General features: G+C 41.3%; 1 protein-coding gene across 1 annotated transcript in view; it reads left to right on the top strand.

Annotated features, from left to right (window-relative positions):
- iqca1 (IQ motif containing with AAA domain 1) overlaps positions 1-20,649 on the top strand; it is a 152,847-nt gene that overhangs the window by 12,288 nt on the left and 119,910 nt on the right. The window contains exons 2-5 of the mRNA XM_048598862.1: positions 916-1,243; positions 5,413-5,529; positions 12,529-12,720; positions 13,280-13,351. Coding sequence (XP_048454819.1) covers positions 916-1,243; positions 5,413-5,529; positions 12,529-12,720; positions 13,280-13,351 — 709 coding nt within the window. The remainder of the gene's footprint in view (positions 1-915; positions 1,244-5,412; positions 5,530-12,528; positions 12,721-13,279; positions 13,352-20,649) is intronic.

Here is a 20,649-nt window from a genome sequence, read left to right as displayed (position 1 = left end):
CTGTGTTCATCCAGCTCTACACCTTGTCATCTCAGATTCTCCAGAATTGGCAGTTCCTACTATCTCTGAAGAGACAGAATATGATTTGAGTCTGACATAGCTTGTATCTCCTTGGAAGTTAGAGATAAAGCTGGACCTACATCTGAAGCAGAATAAATCTCGATCTGTTGTCTGTTAGGAAGTCTGTAGTAGGTAATGGTATTCAGTCTGAGACAATTTTGTTAAAGGGAAAATGACTGGAAGATTTGTTCACCTGGAAGTCGAGGGAAGAAATAAACAAAATCTGTCAATAAAAAAACATGTAACCTTATTGCAATTGAAGAAGTAATCAGTTTGTCTACCATTTGAAACCGTAGCAGTGGCCTCGTGGAAACTAAGTGTGTTTTCTGATGTTTTGAACCGATATGTAGAAATTATAGGGTGCTGTAGCTGTGGGATCCAGAGACAGTGATTGGTAAATAAATTGGACTGCTGCTTAGCTAAAAGCTATTGCAAAGACCCCCATTAAAATTTAGCACGGTGAATGGTTGGAACAGTATGGAGAAGTACGAGTGAGTTTCGGACAGCAATATACTTAATTCTGAGTTGCTCCCAGGAAAAGGGAATGAACCTTAAAGATTTCATGAGATAAGGCAACGTGTGTTTTTGAGTGTTAGTATATAGAAAGTTTATAGCATTAACCTTTAGCATCAAAGTGTTATGAAGATAATACTTTGTTTGTGTAATGCTTGTTGATAGACAATAAAGTTTGTTTCTTTGTTTACAAAACATGAAATCCTGTGGCGTAGGTCTGCCAATTCATTGTTGGGTCTTCAGATTTCTCCTTTAAGTTAATATTTACCGACCAAAACATAATATCATTTAACTTTTTGTATCTGCTTTCATATTATGAGCTAACACTTGCTTTCATTGCAGCACTTACAATAAGATGTGGGTAGACACCCATGAGGACCTGGAATCTCTTCTGAAGCAGGAGATCAGTGCCCAGATTGCTAAACCACAGACAGACCGTGTGGTAATCTTTCAGATGCTGGCAACGTTTTACATTAAGTATGTGCAAATTTTCCGTAGTATGGAAGTTCTATATGACCAGATTGTGCATCCTCAGAAGCGAAGAGTTATTCACCATGTGCTGGAAGGAATTATGGGCAGAATCCTGGAGCTAAAGAATGAAATGGTGAAGCTGGAGTTCTCAGAGTTTCACTATTGTGACGATATTCTGCAGGACCTTAAACTAACCCCAGTAAGTATGGTTCCGTGAACAAAAACAGAACTTGCTGGAAAAGCTCAGCAAGTCTGGCAGTATCTGTGAAGAAAAAAGTCAGAGTTAACGTTTTGGACCCGGTGACCCTTCGTCAGAACTGATGGTGGCTGGGAAAACATCGGTTTATATGCAGAAAATAGGAAGGGCGATGGGGTAGGGAGTAAATGATAGGATGGAGCCCAAAGAGAGAGAAAACCAGTTGAATAGACAAAGGAGTTGCTAACGATCAGGCTGGGAGGGTGAATAGTTGTTAATGGGGACTGTTAGTGACTAACAACAGGTAGTGTGTAATGGCAGGCTATGTGGTAACAAGGCCTGGTGTGTGGGGTAGGGGCTAGGACATGGGAGAGTTTAGGCCCTAAAATTATTGAACTCGATATTGAGTCCAGACCACTCTGGGGTCCCCAAGCGGAATATGAGGTGTTGTTCTTCCAGCTTGCTTTGAGCTTCGCTGGAACACTGCAACAAGCCAGAGACACAGATGTTAGCCAGGGAACAGGGTGGTGTGTTAAAGTAGCAGACAACAGGTAGTTCAGAGTCTTTTTTTGCAAACAGAACGTAGATGTTCTGTAAAGCGGCCACCCAGTCTATGCTTCGTTTCCCCAGTGTAGAGGAGAGCACATTGTGAGCAGCGAATGTAGCAGACTAGATTCTGGGAAATGCAGGTGAAGTGTTGCTTCGCCTGGAAGGTGTGTTTTGGCCCTTGGATACTGGGGAGGGAGAAGATAAATGGGCAGGTGTTGCACCTTCACCAGTTACAGGGGAAGGTGCCGTGGGGGTGTTGGGGGTGAAGAAAGTGTGGACTAGGGTTTCCTGGAGGGAATGGTCCCTATGGAAGATGGACAAGGGAGGGGAGGGGAATATATGTCTGGTCGTGGCATCTCGCTGAAACTGGTAGAAATGGCATCTGATGATCTTCTGGATGTGAATGCTGGTGGGATGGTAGATAAGGACAGGGGAACCCTATCGCTGTTATAAGAAGGAAGAGAGGGTGTGAGGGCAGAAGTGCAGGAGATGGGTTGGAGCTGGTTGAGGGCCCTGTCGACATCCTGGGGAATCCTCGGGTGAGAAAGAAGGTGGACATTTCAGAGGCTCCCTTATCGAAGCTGGCTTCATCTGAACATATGTAATGGAGACGGAGGAACTGAGAGAATGGGATGGCGTCTTTACAGGAAGTGGGGTGTGAGGATGTATATTCCAGGTAGCTGTGGGAGTCAGTGGGTTTATAGTGGATATTAGTGGCCAGAGTATCCCCAGAAATGGAAACAGACATGTCGAGGAAGGGAAGGGCGAGTCAGAGATAGACCAGGTGAAAGTGAGGGCAGGGTGGAAATTGGAAGCAAAGTCGATGAATTTTTCCAATTGCAAACAAGAGAGGGAAGCAGCACCGATGATATCATCGATATTTCAGAGAAAGAATTGTGGGTGGGGGCCAGAGTAGGACTGGAATAAGGAATATTCCACATTCCCTACGAAGAGACAGGCATAATTGGGGCCCATGTGGGTACCCATGGCCACCCCTCTGACCTGAAGAAAATGAGAGGAGTTAAAAGAGAGGTTGGAGGGTGGTGGACAGTTCAGGTCTTTGCTCCAGGAAGAAGCGGAGAGCCCTAACACCCTCCTGGTAGGGAATGAATGTGTAAAGGGATTGTATGTCCATGGTAAAGAGGAGGCGGCTGGAACCTGCAAATTGGAAGTTTTGAAACTGGCATAAAGTGTCAGAGGAATCACGGATGTATGTGGGCAGGGACTGGACTAGGGGAGAGAAGACTGAGTCGAGGTAGGAAGAGGTGAGTTCTGTGGGGCAGAAGCAGGCTGAAACAATGGGTCTGCCCAGACAGCCCTGTTTGTGGATTTTAGGAAGGAGGTAGATAGACCCCCAGCCCCTGTGTGGAGGCAATGTGGGTGGTGGTCACCTGATGAAATGAGATCAGTTACTGTAGTAGATACAATGGCCTGATGCATCATGGTGGGGTCATGGTCCAGGGGAAGATAGGAGGAGGTGTCTGATAACTGGCGCTCAGCCTCTGCAGTGTAGAGGTCGGTATACCAGACTACAACAGCACCACCCTTATCGGAAGGCTTAATAACAATGTCAGGGTTAGATCTAAATGCATGGAGTGCAGTCAGTTCAAAGGGTGATAGTTGCCATCATGGATTAAAAGGCAAGGAAAGAAAATGATGTAGAGAAATGCAATGGATCTGATTCTTGGTTCAGAGACCAGGTGCTCGATTGGATAGCCCCTGAAAATGAGCTAAGAGATTAGAAGGGAGATAACTAAATTGAAACAGTGTTGGAGGGGGAGGTAATGCACTCCAGCACTGGCAGTGCCCACCTCTGTGTAAAAGTTTCAGTGGTGCTGATGGACACCCCATGCTCACTCTCCAAGGACACCTGAGTATGGACATAGCCGCAAAGAGAGGCAGGCCATTAAGAATTACAGCACTGTCTCCACGAATTGATGCCTGGACTTGTTGACGGTCACCTTAGCCAGGCTCCGGGCCATGAGGCGACACCCCCCACCATCGCCACATTAGGTGGTTAAAGATCAGGAAGAATTCAACTTTTTTGTTATTCTTTATTTTAGAAACCCACCCTCAATCAATCAAACAAAACAAATTACGACAAGAGATAGTAAGAACTGCCGATGCTGGAGTCTGAGATAACACAGTGTGGAGCTGGATGAACACAGCAGGCCAGGCAGCACCAGAGGAACAGGAAAGCTGACATTTCGGGTCAGGACCTTTCTTCAGAAATGGGGGAGGGGAAGGGGGCTCTGAAATAAATAGAGAGGGGGGGGGGGGGGGGGGGGGGAAGGTAGGTGGGATGGTGATAGGCGAGTGCGGGTGGGTAGTGGTGAGGATTGATCAGTGAGGTCAGAGGAGCGGATAGGTGGGAGTGAAGACGGACAGGTCATGGAGGCGGGGATGAGAGGGAGGTGTTGGTTATGGGATGAGGCTGGGGGTTACGACAAGCACGGTCTACCATGGGCAGTGAAACAAAAAAAAGTTCAAGAAATTTGGTGGGGACTGCTCAGTGAACAAAACAGAGGATGAAATCAAAATGGTATCAGAATTCAGCTCTTTTTATACATTTGAAAAATCCACCACTGAGTTACCCAACTAACTAATTAAACAATTAAAAGGCTACAAACGCTGGCGACCAGGGCAATGTAATCACAACAGAAACCAGGCAGATGGAGGAGACAAGAGAGGAACTAAATCAGAGTAAAGTCAGAGGCGGACTTAAAGAATTCCACTCTTCAGCACAATAGACTCTGGAGATGTCCTGAAACAAAAACAAAGTGCTGCAGAAACTCAGCAGGTGTGGCAGCATCTGTAGTAAGAAAGAATCACTGGACTTGAAACTCTGCTTTCTTTCTCCACAGGTGGTGCCGGACCTGCAGAGGTTCTTCAGAATTTTCTGTTTCTGTTTGAGATTTCCAGAATTCACAGTCCTTTGTTTCTATTGTATCAGACTGGTTGACTCTTAAAGGGACCTACATTTTTAATACGAATGGCACACACTCTTATCTGACACTTTGCATCCACTGTCAGCATTTACATTCAAATGTATTGCAACTAGAGTCAGCAGGGGCTAACCAGGCAGAGATAGCATAGTGGTATGTCACTGGATATTAATTCAGACCCAGGCAAATTTTCTGCAGAAATCCGATCGTGCTGGCTGGTGCAATTTCAAGATTAATAAACCTGGAATTGAAAGCTCATCTAATTAAAATGAGCAGATTGCACAAAGTTGACAAGAATTGGCTGAATGGGTATGTGTTAATCGCACATCATAATCTCTGCATCCATTCTTAGGTGCTACCTAATTTAAATGCCTAATAGTTTGCTCAATATGCACAAGAATAAAATAAACCATCGTACCAGTTGTAATAGTTTGTAATTGATTTCACTTACTATTGCCATCAAGACATACCTCCAAGGGAAGTGATTTCATTAAAATCATTCTGCCAGTCGTATTGAATTATGTCATGTCATGTATTAATTTTTAATGATTTCTGACGATTGCTTAAGCCTCAAATTACACCAAAGAGGCGTAAAAAAATATCCTGAGCAATGAGTACATCTTCTGAACTTCTTGATATGACCTTTTTTTTTAACCTTTCTCAAATTCAATTTCACAGGAAGACCTAGAGATCCCCATCCCTAGGTACTTTGTCAAAGATAAATTACAAGTCTTGAAGAGCAGACAGAACATTCTGGAGCAGATATTATCCGAAACCTCAACCTCAAAGGAACAAGTTAGTACATACACAAATATGTGCATCATTACTTTTAATATTGAATGTGTTTTTGTGTTTGATTCCTTTACATCTTGAGAATGTAATTAAAACTGCTTTTTAATAACTTTAAAGGTGGCAGCCTTCTGTCAATTAGGCCCAAGCAATATGCCTGCAAAGATACAAATTTTGACACTTTGAGAAAGCAGAAAGTAAAAGACCAATTTACCATGACTCGAAATGGAGCCCAGAGGGTTAAGTGACCTTTTGTGTTTCTGTACAGAGATTCTCTACAGACTCATGCCTGGGCATATGTCTGGGAAGGCACTTAAAACACAAGCAACCTTCCCAGATGTTGATCACTGCTTGTCTCCATTTCAATTAGACCCAGCATCACAGTAATTGGCAGACTTGCAGGCCTGATGGAGATGGGAAGTACAAAGAAGGATATCTGGAGGCTAATCATAACTGAAATGCTGACAAAGTTATCAATTATTTCCATTGCATGACAGTTGTTTAGCCTACTAAATGGTTCTTGTGGACAATGGGAACACCAATACTACGGGCATATGATAAAACTCACAACTGGCAGAAAAGAACTTCTTAATTCTGATCTTCAGCAGCTGAGGGTCAGTCAGTCTGGGGGCAAAGATCTCCAAAAGGGAGGAGATTCTCACACTAAGACAGAGTGCTGTCTGGAAATTCTCCACTGGCGAAACGTGGGGCTATTCTTTTACCTGCAGATTATGACTTCACTACAAGGGCTTTACCATAATTTAAACTTAAAAATGCACATTGCATGGTCTAACCCAGAAACCTCCAATCTCTATTGTCTTCAGTGAACCAACAGAGGCCCGCAATGTTTCCGGTTACCATTGAGAACGATTAATAAGTGACTTCAGCATGATACAACTTTTGTCATCATCTTTTCTCGCCTGTGTGAATGAGTGTTGTTGCACCTATGTTTCTGGTGTTCAGATACTAAGCCGTTTTCTTTAACTGAAACCTGTCCAGAAGTCTGTCCTGTTTCTGTTCTTTAAATTCTCAGTACTCAAGGTGTTAAAACAATACTGATTTAAAAACTTGTTGCTGTGTTTTGTCAAGTGGTGGATAAGGAGAGAACCATTCTGCAAGTTCCTTCCTATCTGTAGCTTGTTTTGTAAGACAATGCGTTACACCACAGAGATCAATTGTGTGTTAAGCATCATGTGGTGTAACATTGGCTACAGAGGAAGGTAAAGGCTCAGAAGGTGTATGATTGGCAGGAGTCTGTTTTCTTGTGCCCTCTTCTTGATCAGGTAGCTTTTGATTCTGCTTGCCTTTTCCAATACTCTACCACGTGGTCAGCCTTTAGAGATCAAGGCTGTCAGTGACTTTCTCCCAGTTGTCAGTACCATTCTTTGCTATCTTCATATTTTGCGTGCAGGATCCTAGTAGTGGAGGTATGCACGTCCAGAAGGTTTACTCTATAATGGCTATCACCCATTTGCTGAACATGGCAAAGGCAGGGTAGATGTTATTGGCTTAGCAATTAGTGTATGCTAATGGTATTAACATGCTCCATGACCACTTGAGTTAGTCACGTTGTTCTGTCGAGAGATGCGAAACGTATGTCTGAAACAGTGAAGGTGGGAACTGTTCAAACTTTTCTTGCAGCATATGATGTCTAAGTCGCATCACTATTACAGGACTGTACTGAGGACATGGTTTTGGTAAACTTGCCTTCTGGTGTTCTCTATTACGTTGTTATTGTTCCATGCTGCCTTACTCCGCTTGGACATAACTACAGCTTTTGCAATGCCTGTGTGTGATTTCAGCATGAAGTGACAGGGAGAAGTATAAAGGTGGTAGGAATATGCTTAAGAGGAAATCAGGAGGGCAAAAAAGGGTACATCAGATAGATTTAAGTTAAGGAGAATCGAAGGAGATTCTATAAATACATTAAGGGCAAAAGAATAATGAGGGAGAGAAGAGGGCCCCTTAAAGATCGACGAGGCCATCTTTGTGTAGAACCACAGGAGATGGGTAAGATATTAAACAAATATTTTGCATCAATATTTACTGTGGAGAAGAATATGGAAGCTAGGGAACATGGGGAAATAAATATTGATTGCTTGAAAAGAGTCAATATTACAGAAGAGGAGGTGCTGAAAGTCTTAAAACACATAAAGGTAGATAAACCCCTGGACCTGATCAGGTGTATTCCAGAACTTTGTGGGAAGCTAAGGAAGAGATTACTGGAACCCTTGCCGAGATATTTGTATCATTGACAGCCACGGGTGAGGTGCTGGAAGACTGGAGGGTAGCCAATGTGGTGCCATTACTGAGGAAAGGTGGTAAGGAAAAGCCAGGGGACTATAGACTGATTGTTGGAAGGGATTATGATGGACAGGATTTACATGCATTTGGAAAGGCAATGACTCATTAGGGATAGTCAACATGACTTTGTGCATGGGAAATTGTGTCTCACTAACTTGACTGAGTTTTTTGAAGAGGTGACAAAGAAAATTGATGAAGGCAGAGTGGTTAGGCATTAGAGAAGATTCTGCATGGTAGACTAGGTAGGCTAGATCACCAATAGCCAATTGGAATCAAAATTGGCTTGAAGGTAGGAGACAAAGGCTGGTAGTAAAGGGTTGTTTTTCAGACTGGAGGACTGTGACCAGCAGTGTGCCGCAAGGATTGGTGCTGGGTCCACTGCTTTTTCTCATGAATATAAATGATTTGGATGTGAATATATGAGGTATGGTTAGTAGGTTTTCAGGTGACACCAAAATTGGTGGTGTAGTGAAGAAGGTTATCTTAGTGTACAATGGGACCTTGATCCCATTGGGCCAATGGGCTGTGGAATGGCAGATGGAGTTTAATTTAGATAAATGTGAGGTATTGCATTTTGTTAAGGCAACTCAAGTAGGAATTGTACAGTTAATAGGAGGGCCGTGGGGAGTCTGGCCGAGCAGAGAGACCGAGGGCTGCAGATGCACACTTCCTTGAAATTGAAATCGCAGGTAGATATGGTGGTTTGACATGGTTACTTTCATTGATCAGTGCATTGAGTGGAGGAATTAAGACGTTTTGTTGTGGTTGTGCTGGACATTGGTTTGGCCACGTTTAGAATACATGTTCAATTCTATTTATTTTTGCTTTTTTGAAATTCATTCATGGGATGAGGGCATTGCCAACTAGGCAGCATTTATTGCCCATCCCTAATTGCCCGGAGGGCAGTTAAGAGACAACCACATTGCTGTGGGTCTGGAATCACGTGTAGGCCAGACCAGGTAAGGATGGCAGTTTCCTGCCCTAAAAGGACATTAGTGAACCAGATGGGTTTTTTCTGACAATTGACAATGGATTCATGGTCATCATTAGACTCTTAATTCCAGATTTCTATTTATTGAATTCAAGTTTCACCATTTGCTGTGGTGAGATTCGAACCCAGGTTCCCAGAACATTATCTGGGTCTTGGGATTGACAGTCCAGCGATAATACCACTTGGCCAAATGCTAGCAAATGGGACTAGATCAATTTAGGATATCTAGTTGGCGTGGACTAGTTGGACTGATGGTCCTGTTTCTGTGCTGCGTAAATCTACGACCCTTATGACAGCTGGTGAAAATAGAGTCTGGATATGTGAAGCTACAAGCATCATAATGTCAATTCTGGTAGATGGCACTATAGCAACATCCATTTGTCTTCCTGATGTTGATGCCAGTAACAAAAAATTATAGAATCTGTTTTTAGCTGATCGCAACCTATTTTCACAAAACAGATGTGAAAGTAAAGTACATGCCCAGAAAAAAGCATTCAGGCTTCACCCACAGTTGATTAGTTTCCAGTGTTTTCCTTCTGCATCTGCTGCTACTTTGGGGAGATTCAGAAACACTTGCTTCTGAAAAGTATTGCCTTGCAGAAATGTAACTTTCAACATGATTGATATACATTCCCATACATTCCCATACATTTGTGGCCAGAAGAGTTTTTTTCAAAACATTGAGATCAAGTTTCCAGGTGTGGGAGAGTCCACGCTGACAGTTACATTTCCCAGCCACTTTTATCTTTACGTCACCCACCTTCAACCCTTTTCAGTACAAATCCACCAAATGACAAGGCCGGTTTTTGTTGTCTGTTATCACATAATCAACTTGAAACTCTCTCCTCTCTCCTTTTGTTTTGGATCTCTTTTTATTTCAGCTTCAAGTTTACTGGCATCCGCCAATAGCTCTCAATGAGTGAGGATGTCTGATTCTGATTCTTGTTGAAGACTTTTTTGTGGGCTTCATTTTATTGTGTAATATTTTCAAGTTATGGCCGACGCTTGCAATCTAATGTCTGTCTAATGAATATACAGCAAGATCTCCCTATTGCTCTTTTGGATACCCTTGCTCTGATACATGAACCTGTTCTGACATAAGTGTCGCTTCTGGATCCACTGTCAGAACCTGTACTGTGCTTTCTTGGTTTCCACTATTTGCTCATTTTGCCGGAAGAATGGAGAGTATTTGACAAGGACTCATCCTGCCAAATTGGCTAAGGTTTTCACCTTGTGGCACATGATACTGGCCTCCGCCATTGCAAGAAAAATCCCAACACTGGAGGGAATAGTCCTTAGGTAGCCTGAACTAACTGATGGTTGAGCAGGCTTCCCAATGCCTCGCCCGCCTTGGATAGAATGCCCGTAGGGGTGAGGAGGCTTGGGCATGGTACCACTGCCATGCTGTCCAATTTTACACGTCTTGCCTGCCAACCCACCACTGGTGGGAGCATAAAATTTCATCTTTCTATTTGGATCTTTGTCAGTTGGTATCGCTTTTAGGATTGTAATTCCACAGAAAGGCTTGAAAACTTCCTCATGAGTAAATGTGACACATCTTCCTCGGGATTGATTCTTTCTTCAGGTGCTAGTGAGCGAGGTAGTATCAGACACAGAAGTTATAAGTAAACGATCAAAGGGTTGCACCATTATTGGGGTTGTACTAAACAAACCTATGATGCTGTTAAATTTTTAATTTTTAATTTAATATTTGACTAAAGATTTAACAGCATCTTAGGTTTGTTTAGTACATCTTCATCAGTAGTGGAACCCTTTGATCTTTTACTTACAAAGTCTGTGTCTGATACCGCCTCTCTCACTAACACCTGAAGAAGGACTGAGGCTCTGAAAGCTTGTGATTTCAAATAAACCTATTGGACTATAACCTGGTGTCGCGTGATTTCTGACCTTGTCTACTCCAGCCCAATACTGGCACCTCCAAATCAGGATTGATTCTGATGGACTCCATTCAAGCAAGTTACTATTGTTGACTCCTCCTTTTCATTTTTATATTTTCATTATATTCTTACCGGACATTATACCTGCATCCAACAAAGTAGTCACCTCTAGGTGATACAGGTCATGTGACTGATTAGTTTTGTTAAAGGGGACTTAGTGAGTTGTTGTAATGCATCTTGTAGATGACATAATTGCTGTAACTGTGCATCAGATAGATAGATAGATAATAGATAGGGTGCTGATCAAGAGGGCTGCATTTTTGATGTATCTAGTCAAATTTCTTGAGTGTTGATGGAGTGCATTCATCCAGGCAAGTGCAGAGTTCTGTCACATTCCTCACGTGCGCCTTGTAGATGGTAACAGGCTTTGAGGAAGCAGGAGACGAGTTACTTATCACAGAATTTCCAGCTTCTGATTTGCTGTTGTAGCATCATTAGTTATATGCTGGTCCAGTTGAGTCTTTTGGTTAATGAATTTTATGATGTTAATGCCACTAAATATCAAGGAGTGATGGTTAAATTCTCTCTTGTTGTGGATGGTAGTTGCCTGCTAGTCATTTGGCATGAATGTTATAAGTCACTTATCCATCCAAGCTTGAATGTGGTCCAGGTCTTTCTGGATATGGAAACAGACTACTTTGGCATCTGAGGAGTTGTGAATGGTGCTGAACATTGTATAATCATTAAGTGAACTTCTGATCCTATGATGGAAGGGAGATCATTGATAAAGCAGCTGAAGATGCTTGCGTCTAAGCCACTAACTTGGGCATTGGGTAGTACAGTTGACTTTGGGGGCCCCTATGTAGTGTAGTGGTAGTATCCCTACCTCTGAGCTAGGAGGCCTGTGTTCCTGTCCCACCTCCTCAGATATGTGTAATAACTTCTCTGAACAGGTTGATTAAGAAAGAAAATATACCATGAGGAACTGCTGCAGCACTCTTTTGGGACTGCAATAGTCTCCACAACCACAACCATCTTCCTTTGCACTAGGAGTGACTGAAATCAGTGGAGAGATTCTCCTAATTTCCATTGACTTCAATTGTGCTCAGGGTGTCTGAGTAGACTCAGTGTGATGCTGCCTTAATATCAAGGGCAGCTGCTCTCGTGTCACCTCTGGAGTTTCAGCATTTTTGTGTATGCTTGGACCAAGGCTGTAATATAGTTAGGAGCTAAGTGGCCCTGTTGGAACTCAAACCAAGCATTCGTGATCATTCTATTGCTGTATAAGTGCCACTTGATAAAAATGCTGACAAAAGCTTTTTTTTTCACTTTACTGATGATTTAGAGTTGACTGCTGGGCGGTACTTGGCTGGATTAGATTTAGGGGATCGGTTAGCCCAGTTGGCTGGTTTGCAGTACAGAGTGATGGTAATCTCATGGGTCAATTCCTGCACTGTCTGAGGCTCAATGAAGTTCCCACCTTCTGAACCACACCTCACCTGAGGCCTGGTGACTTTAGGTTAAACTCATCACCAGTTGTCTCTCTCTAATGAGAGAGCACCGAAATAATCCTCTGGGACCCTGGCGATTTTACCTTTACCTTTTAAACAGAGTTTACTGAGAATGTTTTATGTTTATTTCAAGTTTGGGTGTATCTAGTGACCTTAGTCAAATTTAATCTCCGATTAATTTTTATGTTTGAATATCTGAGAACAGAATTATGATCTTGTTTTAATAGGTGATGAAATAATTCATTCGTGTACCAAGTTGAGCTACTTTCTCTCATTACAAAATATTCTTTACATATTTTAGGGAAGAATTGTAAAAGCATTAACGCTGGAAGAAGCCATTCTAATCGTTCAAATTTCTGAGCGTGCTCGACAAGGACGGCTGCGAGCCAAGTTTATGCTGGAAATCCGAATGCAAGAGGAAAAGGATAGATTATCCAAGTATCGGGTAGCAAGCACACTGGCTCCAGAAATAGCAGCTATCCGCATCCAAAAGGTTTTTTAATATTATACAATTTTGTCTTGAGCAAAGAATATAAACAGGAAGGTTAAGAATGAGAAAAAGGTAATTAATTGGCTGCTTGTCCAATCATTGACGTTACAAAATTATTGTTGGGATGAAGGTTATCTCCAGCCCAAAATAATTCGTAATATTTACTTTGGTTATCCTGGAAAGTTAGTACAAATCCCAATTTCTTCAATCTGTGAGCACTGTAATCACTATATATCAATCACTAAAACATTGTTCAATTTCTACGTCAACCACTTTAGGTTAAACAAATCCATCACATGCGTTGTGGTTAAGTAAAAGTTTTGTTTTTCAGCAAAAAAATTCCATTTGTCTTTTCAGACTGCAAAATGTCACTAATGTATAAAAATGCAAGTTTTTTTTATAGCATATGCATTTATCTTTTATGCTTAAACTTAAATATTTAAAAGGCCACATTCAATCAGATGTATAGTTCTGTTTCTATTTATATCATGTAAGGAAACCACCTAAAAATCATTCCTTTCTGCACAAAAGTTGTTCTCAGTAACTTTATCTGATTTTGTAGGTGTGGCGTGGATATACTGGAAGGAAAATAGTCAAGAAAGAACGTGCTGAGGAAATGATATTTATTGAAATGGTGAGTCCCAGTGATGCAATGGACAAGTAACCATTGTCAAGCTGACATTGAGGTGAATTGTTAGTCAGTTGATTAACTATTCAGAAATTGGGTCTCAGGAAACGATTAGGCTGCAAGCCTGTAAAATAATATGATGCTTTTGAACTCTAAGCTGTGATAAACACAGTCTGAAACCAGCTAACAACTCTCGCTCTTCGTCTGCTTTGATAAATACATACATTTAACCGTAGACGTAAAGACCTATAAATTCTAATGGTGTTTGAAATCTTTGCTATTTTGAGAGAGGGAGTCAAATGCTAGATATGGGCAGAAGACAAGTAAGATTACTTTCTTCATGCTTCTAATATTTGCAGACCCGAAATCTAATGTCAACTGCTTCCGCAAAACTTTCCAGTCCACTCCACCAGAATTCCCCGCCTGTTTTGTACAAAAATGTGCAGTTTTTTTTCAATAAAACTTCCATCACCATTCCAAATTCTGCTAACAATTCTGGTGTGAATAAATAAAAAGTGAAAAGGAACAAGGATTAACAAAATAAACCAAGTAACTAAATTAAGGCCTTAAGCTAACTAAAATTTTAATTGGAAGCTTTTCTTACCTTCTATAATTTCGAGTTGAACTTTCTAAAGCTGAAATAAGTAACAAGCAGAATTAATAAAATCTATAAAAACATTTCCAACAACTACTACGCATTAAGCATTCCACTGGGGTAATTTACTTGTAGTATTCTACCTGTCCATGGATCTGTATAATAGACAGTGAAAGCTTTTTTTTGAAAACCTTGTCAAGCCATTCATTCATTTCAACTGCCTCTGAATTTCTGCCTTCTGTACAATCAATTTGGCTTCCGGCAAGGGGTAAAAGGGAAACCTGTCAGTGATTTCAGGGCTTCCTGCACTCTGCTGGGTCCCCATCTCCAGTTTCCAACAGGTCAGATGTCACCCGAATTATTTGATGATAACCCTGGGATTACTATCTGTCACAGGAGTCATGCAGTTTTTTATTCGGTTCCCATTTTTGCTTCGTAAAAATGAAACCAGTTTAAAAAATTGAAAATTTCATAATATTGTTGCAATCAATTTTCTTTTAATTAATATCAATTTAAAACTCATCTCAAGAGTAGGGAATCTGGGTCAGAAACGACTGTCAATAAGGGCACATTGGTCAGTGCATTGAGCATAGGAATTGGGATTTCACGTTGCACGGTACATGACATTGGTGAGGCCACTTTTCGAATACTGTGTTCAGTTTTGGTCTCCCTGCTATCGGAAGGATGTGTTAAACTTGAAATGGTTCAGAAAAGGTTTACGAGGATGTTGCCGGATTGGAGAGTTTGAACTGTGGGAATACCTGAGTAAGCTGGGTCATTTTTCTCTGGAATGTCAGATGCTGAGGGGTGACCTTATAGAGATATATAAAATCATGAAGGCCACAGATAGGGTGGACAGCCAAGGTCTTCTTTGCAGGATAGGGGAGTCCAAAACTGTAGGGCATAGGTTTAAAAGGGACCTGGGGACAACTTTTTTCATGCAGAAGGTGGCGCATGTATGGAATGAGCTGCCAGGGGAAGTGGTGGACGTGGGTACAGATACAACATGTAAAAGGCATCCGGATGGGTATATGAATAGGAAGGGTTTAGAGGGATAATGAGACAAATGCTGGCAAATGAGACCCAATCAGTTTAGGATATCTGGTCAGCATGGACAAGTTGGACTGAAAGGTCTGGATGACTCTGACTCTGCGTTCGATGGGGTGGAATGGGTAAAGGGTTTCACAGTAAAGACAGTTGATGACAAAAAATGGCAGACATTTAAGAAAATAATTCATGAGTCACAACAAAAACATGTGAAGAAGAGGAGTTATATTGAAGGGGATAAGCCAACCATGGTTAACCAAAGAAGTTAAGGATAGTATTAACTTGAATAAAAACATAACCTGGTGGACCAGGGGAGTGGAAAATTTTTAAAAACCAGCAACAGTAAAAAGATGGAAAAAATAAACTTTGAGAGTAAACTGGCAAGTATTATAAAAATAGACAGTAAGAACTTCTTTAAATATAAAATGAGAGAGGTCAAAGTGAATTTTGGCCCCTTGGAAAACAAGGCTAAGGAAATAATAATGAGAAACGAGGAAATGGTGGAGGAGTTGTATAAAGACGTTGCATTAGTCTTTATTGTATAAAACATTAATAGCATTCCAAAAGTACTAAATAACCAAGGTTGTGAAGGCTAGTAAAAAAAAGCTATCAGTAGAGAAAAAATGTTAGTGAAACTAGTTGGGCTCAAGGCTGATAAATCCCCTGGATCTGATGGGTTGCATCCAAGAATATTAAAGGAAGTAGCAACAGTGATAGTGGATTCAAGGGTAGTGATCATCCAAGAATCCTTAGATTCTGAAAAAGTCCCAAGCATTGGAAAATTACCAGTTTAATACCCTTATTCAAAATGGAGAAAGACAAAAATAGGTAACTCTCAGCCAGTTAGTTTAGTGTCTGTCATTGTGAAAATTATTGAATCTATTATGAAGGATGTAATTGCAGACATTAAAAATACATAATATCATCAATCTGAGCCAGTATGGTTTCATGAAAGGGATATGACCAAAGCTATTAGAATTTTTTGAGTTAACGAATTTGCTTGATGAAAGGGAGCTATTAAATTTAATATATTTGGATTTAAAAGACATTCGATAAGGTACTACACAAATGCCTACTCGATAAGGTAAGAGCCCATGGTGTTGGGTTAGATATTAGCATGGGTAGAGGAGTGGCTAACTCATGAAGTTGAGATAAGGAGTACATTTCAGGATGGCAACCTGTAACTAGCAGAGTGCCATTGGGATCAGTGCTGGGACCACTATTATTTGCAATATGTACTAAAGATTTGGATGAGGAAAGTGAATATAATATCATCAAGTTTGTGATGACACAAAAATAGATGTGAGGGCAAGTGGTGAGGCTGATACAAAAAAAACCTATAGAGGAATATAAACAGATTGAGTGAGGAGGCAAAAAACTTGGCAGATGGGATATAATATGGGAAAATGTGACCTATATAGTTTGAGAGAAAGAATAGAAGAGCTGAATATTATTTAAGTGGAGAAAGACTGCAGGTAAGTGCAGCATAGAGAGATTTAGGTGTCAGCATGTATGAATCACAAAAAGCTAGCAAATATGTCCAGCAGGTAATAACAAAGGCAAATGGAACATTGGCTTTCATTCCACAAGGAATAGACTCTAAAATAGGGAAGTTTCGCTAAATCTGTGCAAGTTGAAATACACCTTATAATAGGTATAAGAATGTATCTGGTAAAAGATTTAGTAATGTTGGAGGTAGTTCAGAAAAGGTTCACTAGGTTGACCCTGGGTATGGAGGGATTATCTCATGAGGAGAGGTTCAGTAGATTGGGTCTGTACTCACTGGAGTTTTTAAGAATGAGAGGTAACCTTATTGAATCTTAGAAGACACTTCTGACTTGGGAGGAGGTTGGAGATGCTTCAATTCAACAAGTTCCAAATTCTGTCAGATCTCAGTAAGAACAGTATGCATATGGTGGAATGCTTCAAGCATACATGATGTAAAATAACACCATATTGCTAGCTTGCTATGACTTTTCCAATCCTGAGGCATAATAAAAGTATGACAAACCAAAAAAAGCCTCCAGGAAAGACGTTTGCTACTTAGGTGGGTGGTAGCCTAACCTTGATATAAATGTCCCCATCGCATTAGGGCGGCACAGCGGCTCAGTGGTTAGCACTGCTGCCTCACAGCACCAGGGACCTGGGTTTGATTTCAGCCTCGGGTGACTGTCTGTGTGGAGCTTGCACCTTCTCCCCGAGTCCGTGTGGGTTTCCTCCGGGTGCTCCGGTTTCCTTCCACAGTCCAAAGATGTGCAGGTTATGTGGATTGGCCATGCTAAATTACCCGTTGTGTTCCGGGATGCCTAGATTAGGTGGGTTAAAGGGGTTTGTGTCTGGGTGGGATGCTCTGAGGGTTGGTGTGGACTTGTAGGGCCGAAGGGCCTGTTTCCACACTGTAGGGATTCTGTAGACATGCATGTTTTGCTCTGGGAGGTTAGGCTCGGATCAAGTTGTTTTGTTGACCTGGTATCACATTGGAATTGACCTCCATGTTGGACTAATGGTTGAACGTACTAGTTAGAAGGCTTTCCTTGGTTCTCTCGGACTTTATCTCAGTTGTTTTAAAAACTGTTGGGACTGTGAAGCCTTTTGCCTACCAACTCCCATGCCCCATCTATTCCCCCTCCATTCTCCCATGTCATCTTCGTACCCCCATGACCATTGCAGGCTGTTCATTTCCACTCACCAAAGATGCTGTGTGTACAAAGCCTTTGTCAAAACAGTGCCCCCGCTGAGCTCAACAATTTAAAAGTCTTGCAGCACAAACAAGTATTCAGAATGAGACCGTTTGAGAGGAATTTCAACGGGGACAGATAGCCAGACATCTGTTTCTCCCAATAGGCTCATAATGAATGCTTGGCAAAGCTCCAAGTGGGTTTGCTCAGCAGGGATTCTGTTTTGACAGGTGGAAGTGGTGTGTTTTCTGTAAATGATTGATGTCTTCATGAGGCTTTCCATAAGTCATTCTTTCTTCTTCTGTTTTTTTAATGTCTGCATATTTATTTGGACAAGCTTAAGATGTGTGAAGTGAGGGAAAGCTTGTTTTTGACTCTATTAATGTCTGACACTTTTATAGTATTGCAAATTTCTAATTTGTTTTTTTTCCCTCCACATTTCGCTACTTGCCATTGGTAATAAATGGTGCATTGGTCTGTACAGGGTGCATATCAGATATGTTGTCATGGAGTGGCTGTGAAAGGGACATTGAAAGTACCACCAAGTGCATAGAATGAGCATGGGGGACATGAACGGGCTATTTTTAAGACTTTTGAAACTTAAGTTTCAAATGGCTGTAGAATCCAGGCGGAGTTCAGGTTTTCTTTTTGAACGATCATGAATCACGAGCCATCAAAAGCTATCCCAGCGTTAGAGTAGAGCTAACCAGGTCGAGAATGCAGGATGCAGGCCTATTGTCTGGACCCTTATCCAGTGCTGGTGAGAATTACCAATACCAGGAATTGCGGGGTGTGGGGGTATGAATCTCAGAAGTGGATCGTGTCATCCATTTTACAGTATCTTCATAGTCTGCCCAACTCCACAAACATGTGGGCCTCTAACATGAAACAAAGAACTGCAGATTAAACTAGAGTGGCAGTGAGGCACTGAGCAGGGAGACGAAGATGGAAATGAAAGCTAAAAAAGTAGAAGGCTATGATATGGTTGCAATCATGGAGACATAGCTGTGGAGTGATCAAGGGCAGGGAAGTGAACATCCAAGGGTTTTCAATCTTTAGGAAGGTCAGAAATAAGCATTGGGATGATGTGTTAGTTGAAAAATTAACTTCTGCCAGTTCATAAAGTGCTGGTTAAAACAAATTTTGCTGTCCCTGTAATAGTCATTTTTCAGATTAGACATTAAACCAAGGTGCTGTCTAGCTTCTCAGGAGAATGTTAAAGATCCCATGGCTTTTTTCAAAAGGAGTAATCCTTGATCTGCTGGCCAATATTTATCTCTCAATCAATTGCACAAATGGTCAGTATCACATTCTTATTTGTGGGACATTCCTGTATGCAAATTGGCTGCCACTTATATATGTACTTTCTTAGCTAAATTTTTAGTTAATTTTGTAAATCTTTGGTCTGTTCTGTGGTCCTGGAAGGAGTCATATGCTGTATACATTTTTAGGAAGTAGGATGGGTGAAGAGAACAACAGTATGATTTTTAATAAATTTTTAAATTCTTTTGTCAGATACAACAAAGGACTACAATCCTAGTGTTCGCTATTCTCTTGGAAACTTTAAGTCCCAACTTAGATTAATGGTTACTTACTTGGCAACATGTTTTTCCTTCTGGGGATCCCTCAACCCTCCGTAATGGGCTGAAGGGATGAGGTAACATTTTAAAAGGGGTGAGGTCAACCAGATATTACACATGTAAGTGTACATAGGATCCATGGATCTTAATGGATTTTGAAGAATGTTACAAGCAGGATTTACTTGTGGGTGTTGGTGGTTGCCTACTTGTAACAGAATGAGATGAGACTAGCTCTGGACACTACAATCAATCAGCTGACTTGTTCTGCATAGGTAGTCAGCGGGGAAAAAAGCAGAAAATCATGTCCACTTGCTAAAAGAGTCGTGATTGGAAGAGTCATGATTGGACAGTCCCTGATGGGAGAGTCTTAGGCTATTTTTGCAGAATTCATAGCAGTACCCTGCCCATCCTGACTCCAGAGGGAAAGTAAAGAAATTATACCTGTTTGTGACTTTGTTTTATCCTGGTCTGCTTTTTTGTCACGACCAGGCAGGAAAATCCTGTCAATATAGTTGTAAAAGGAAAGAAGTGAGCTCAAGATGGTGGAGATTTTGTCAGACTACTAATGTAAATGGCTTATACAGCCTTCTGCAGGAGGTGAAATTGAGTTGTGAGGATGAGATCCAACATCCCTTTCAATCTGTTTAGTCCAGAAGTGTGCAGAACAGTTTTCATTGGTATTCGAGTGTGAAAATGGGTGATTTTAGATGAGGAGCAGGTTAAGTAGGTTGGCCAAATTAAATAGTGTCCAAGTAGGTACAGGCTAGCTGGATTGACCATGATAAATGTGAGTTTGTGGGGATAGGGCCAGGGGATGGGTCTAGGTGGGATGCTCTTTGATGCAGACTCGATGGGCTGAATGGCTTCTATCTGCACTGTATGGACTTTATGATTCTGTCATTCTGCGTACTTAGCTGAGTGTTCCTTTTCAGTCAAAGAATAGTGAAAGTGGTTGGAAAAGTTGACCCATTGTTATTAACTTTTCCCTGGATTGTATTCTGTGCTCAGTGTTGGCTCAGCAACTGTACATTTTTTTTCTTTGTAGAGGCTGCATGTTTAGAGGTACTGTCAAAGGATTTGTGGCTAGTTACTGCAGTGCATCTTGTAGGTTGTACTCACAGTGCTGCTACTGCACTTTGGTTGAGGGAGCAAATGTTTATGTCTAACTTTTGAATGTTATTGAATCTGTACTGGCTGAATATGATGGATTTATTTTCCCCAAAAGACTGTAGTCTGATGGGTGCCTTAACATAATGAAGGACTGCAGGGGGATGTCAAACTTGGCACTATAAATTTAAGATAGCCATGAATAAACCCAATTGGAAGTTTAGGAGAAAAGTTATTTCCAACAAGGTGAAGCTTGCTACACTAACAATAGTTGAGGCCACTAGCAAAGACATAATT

Source organism: Rhincodon typus, chromosome 7 (assembly GCF_021869965.1).
Source record: "Rhincodon typus isolate 14 chromosome 7, sRhiTyp1.1, whole genome shotgun sequence".
Classification (NCBI taxonomy): Eukaryota; Metazoa; Chordata; class Chondrichthyes; order Orectolobiformes; family Rhincodontidae; genus Rhincodon; species Rhincodon typus.
Note: the sequence above shows the minus strand (reverse complement) of the source record. Positions and strands in the feature narration are given on the sequence as shown.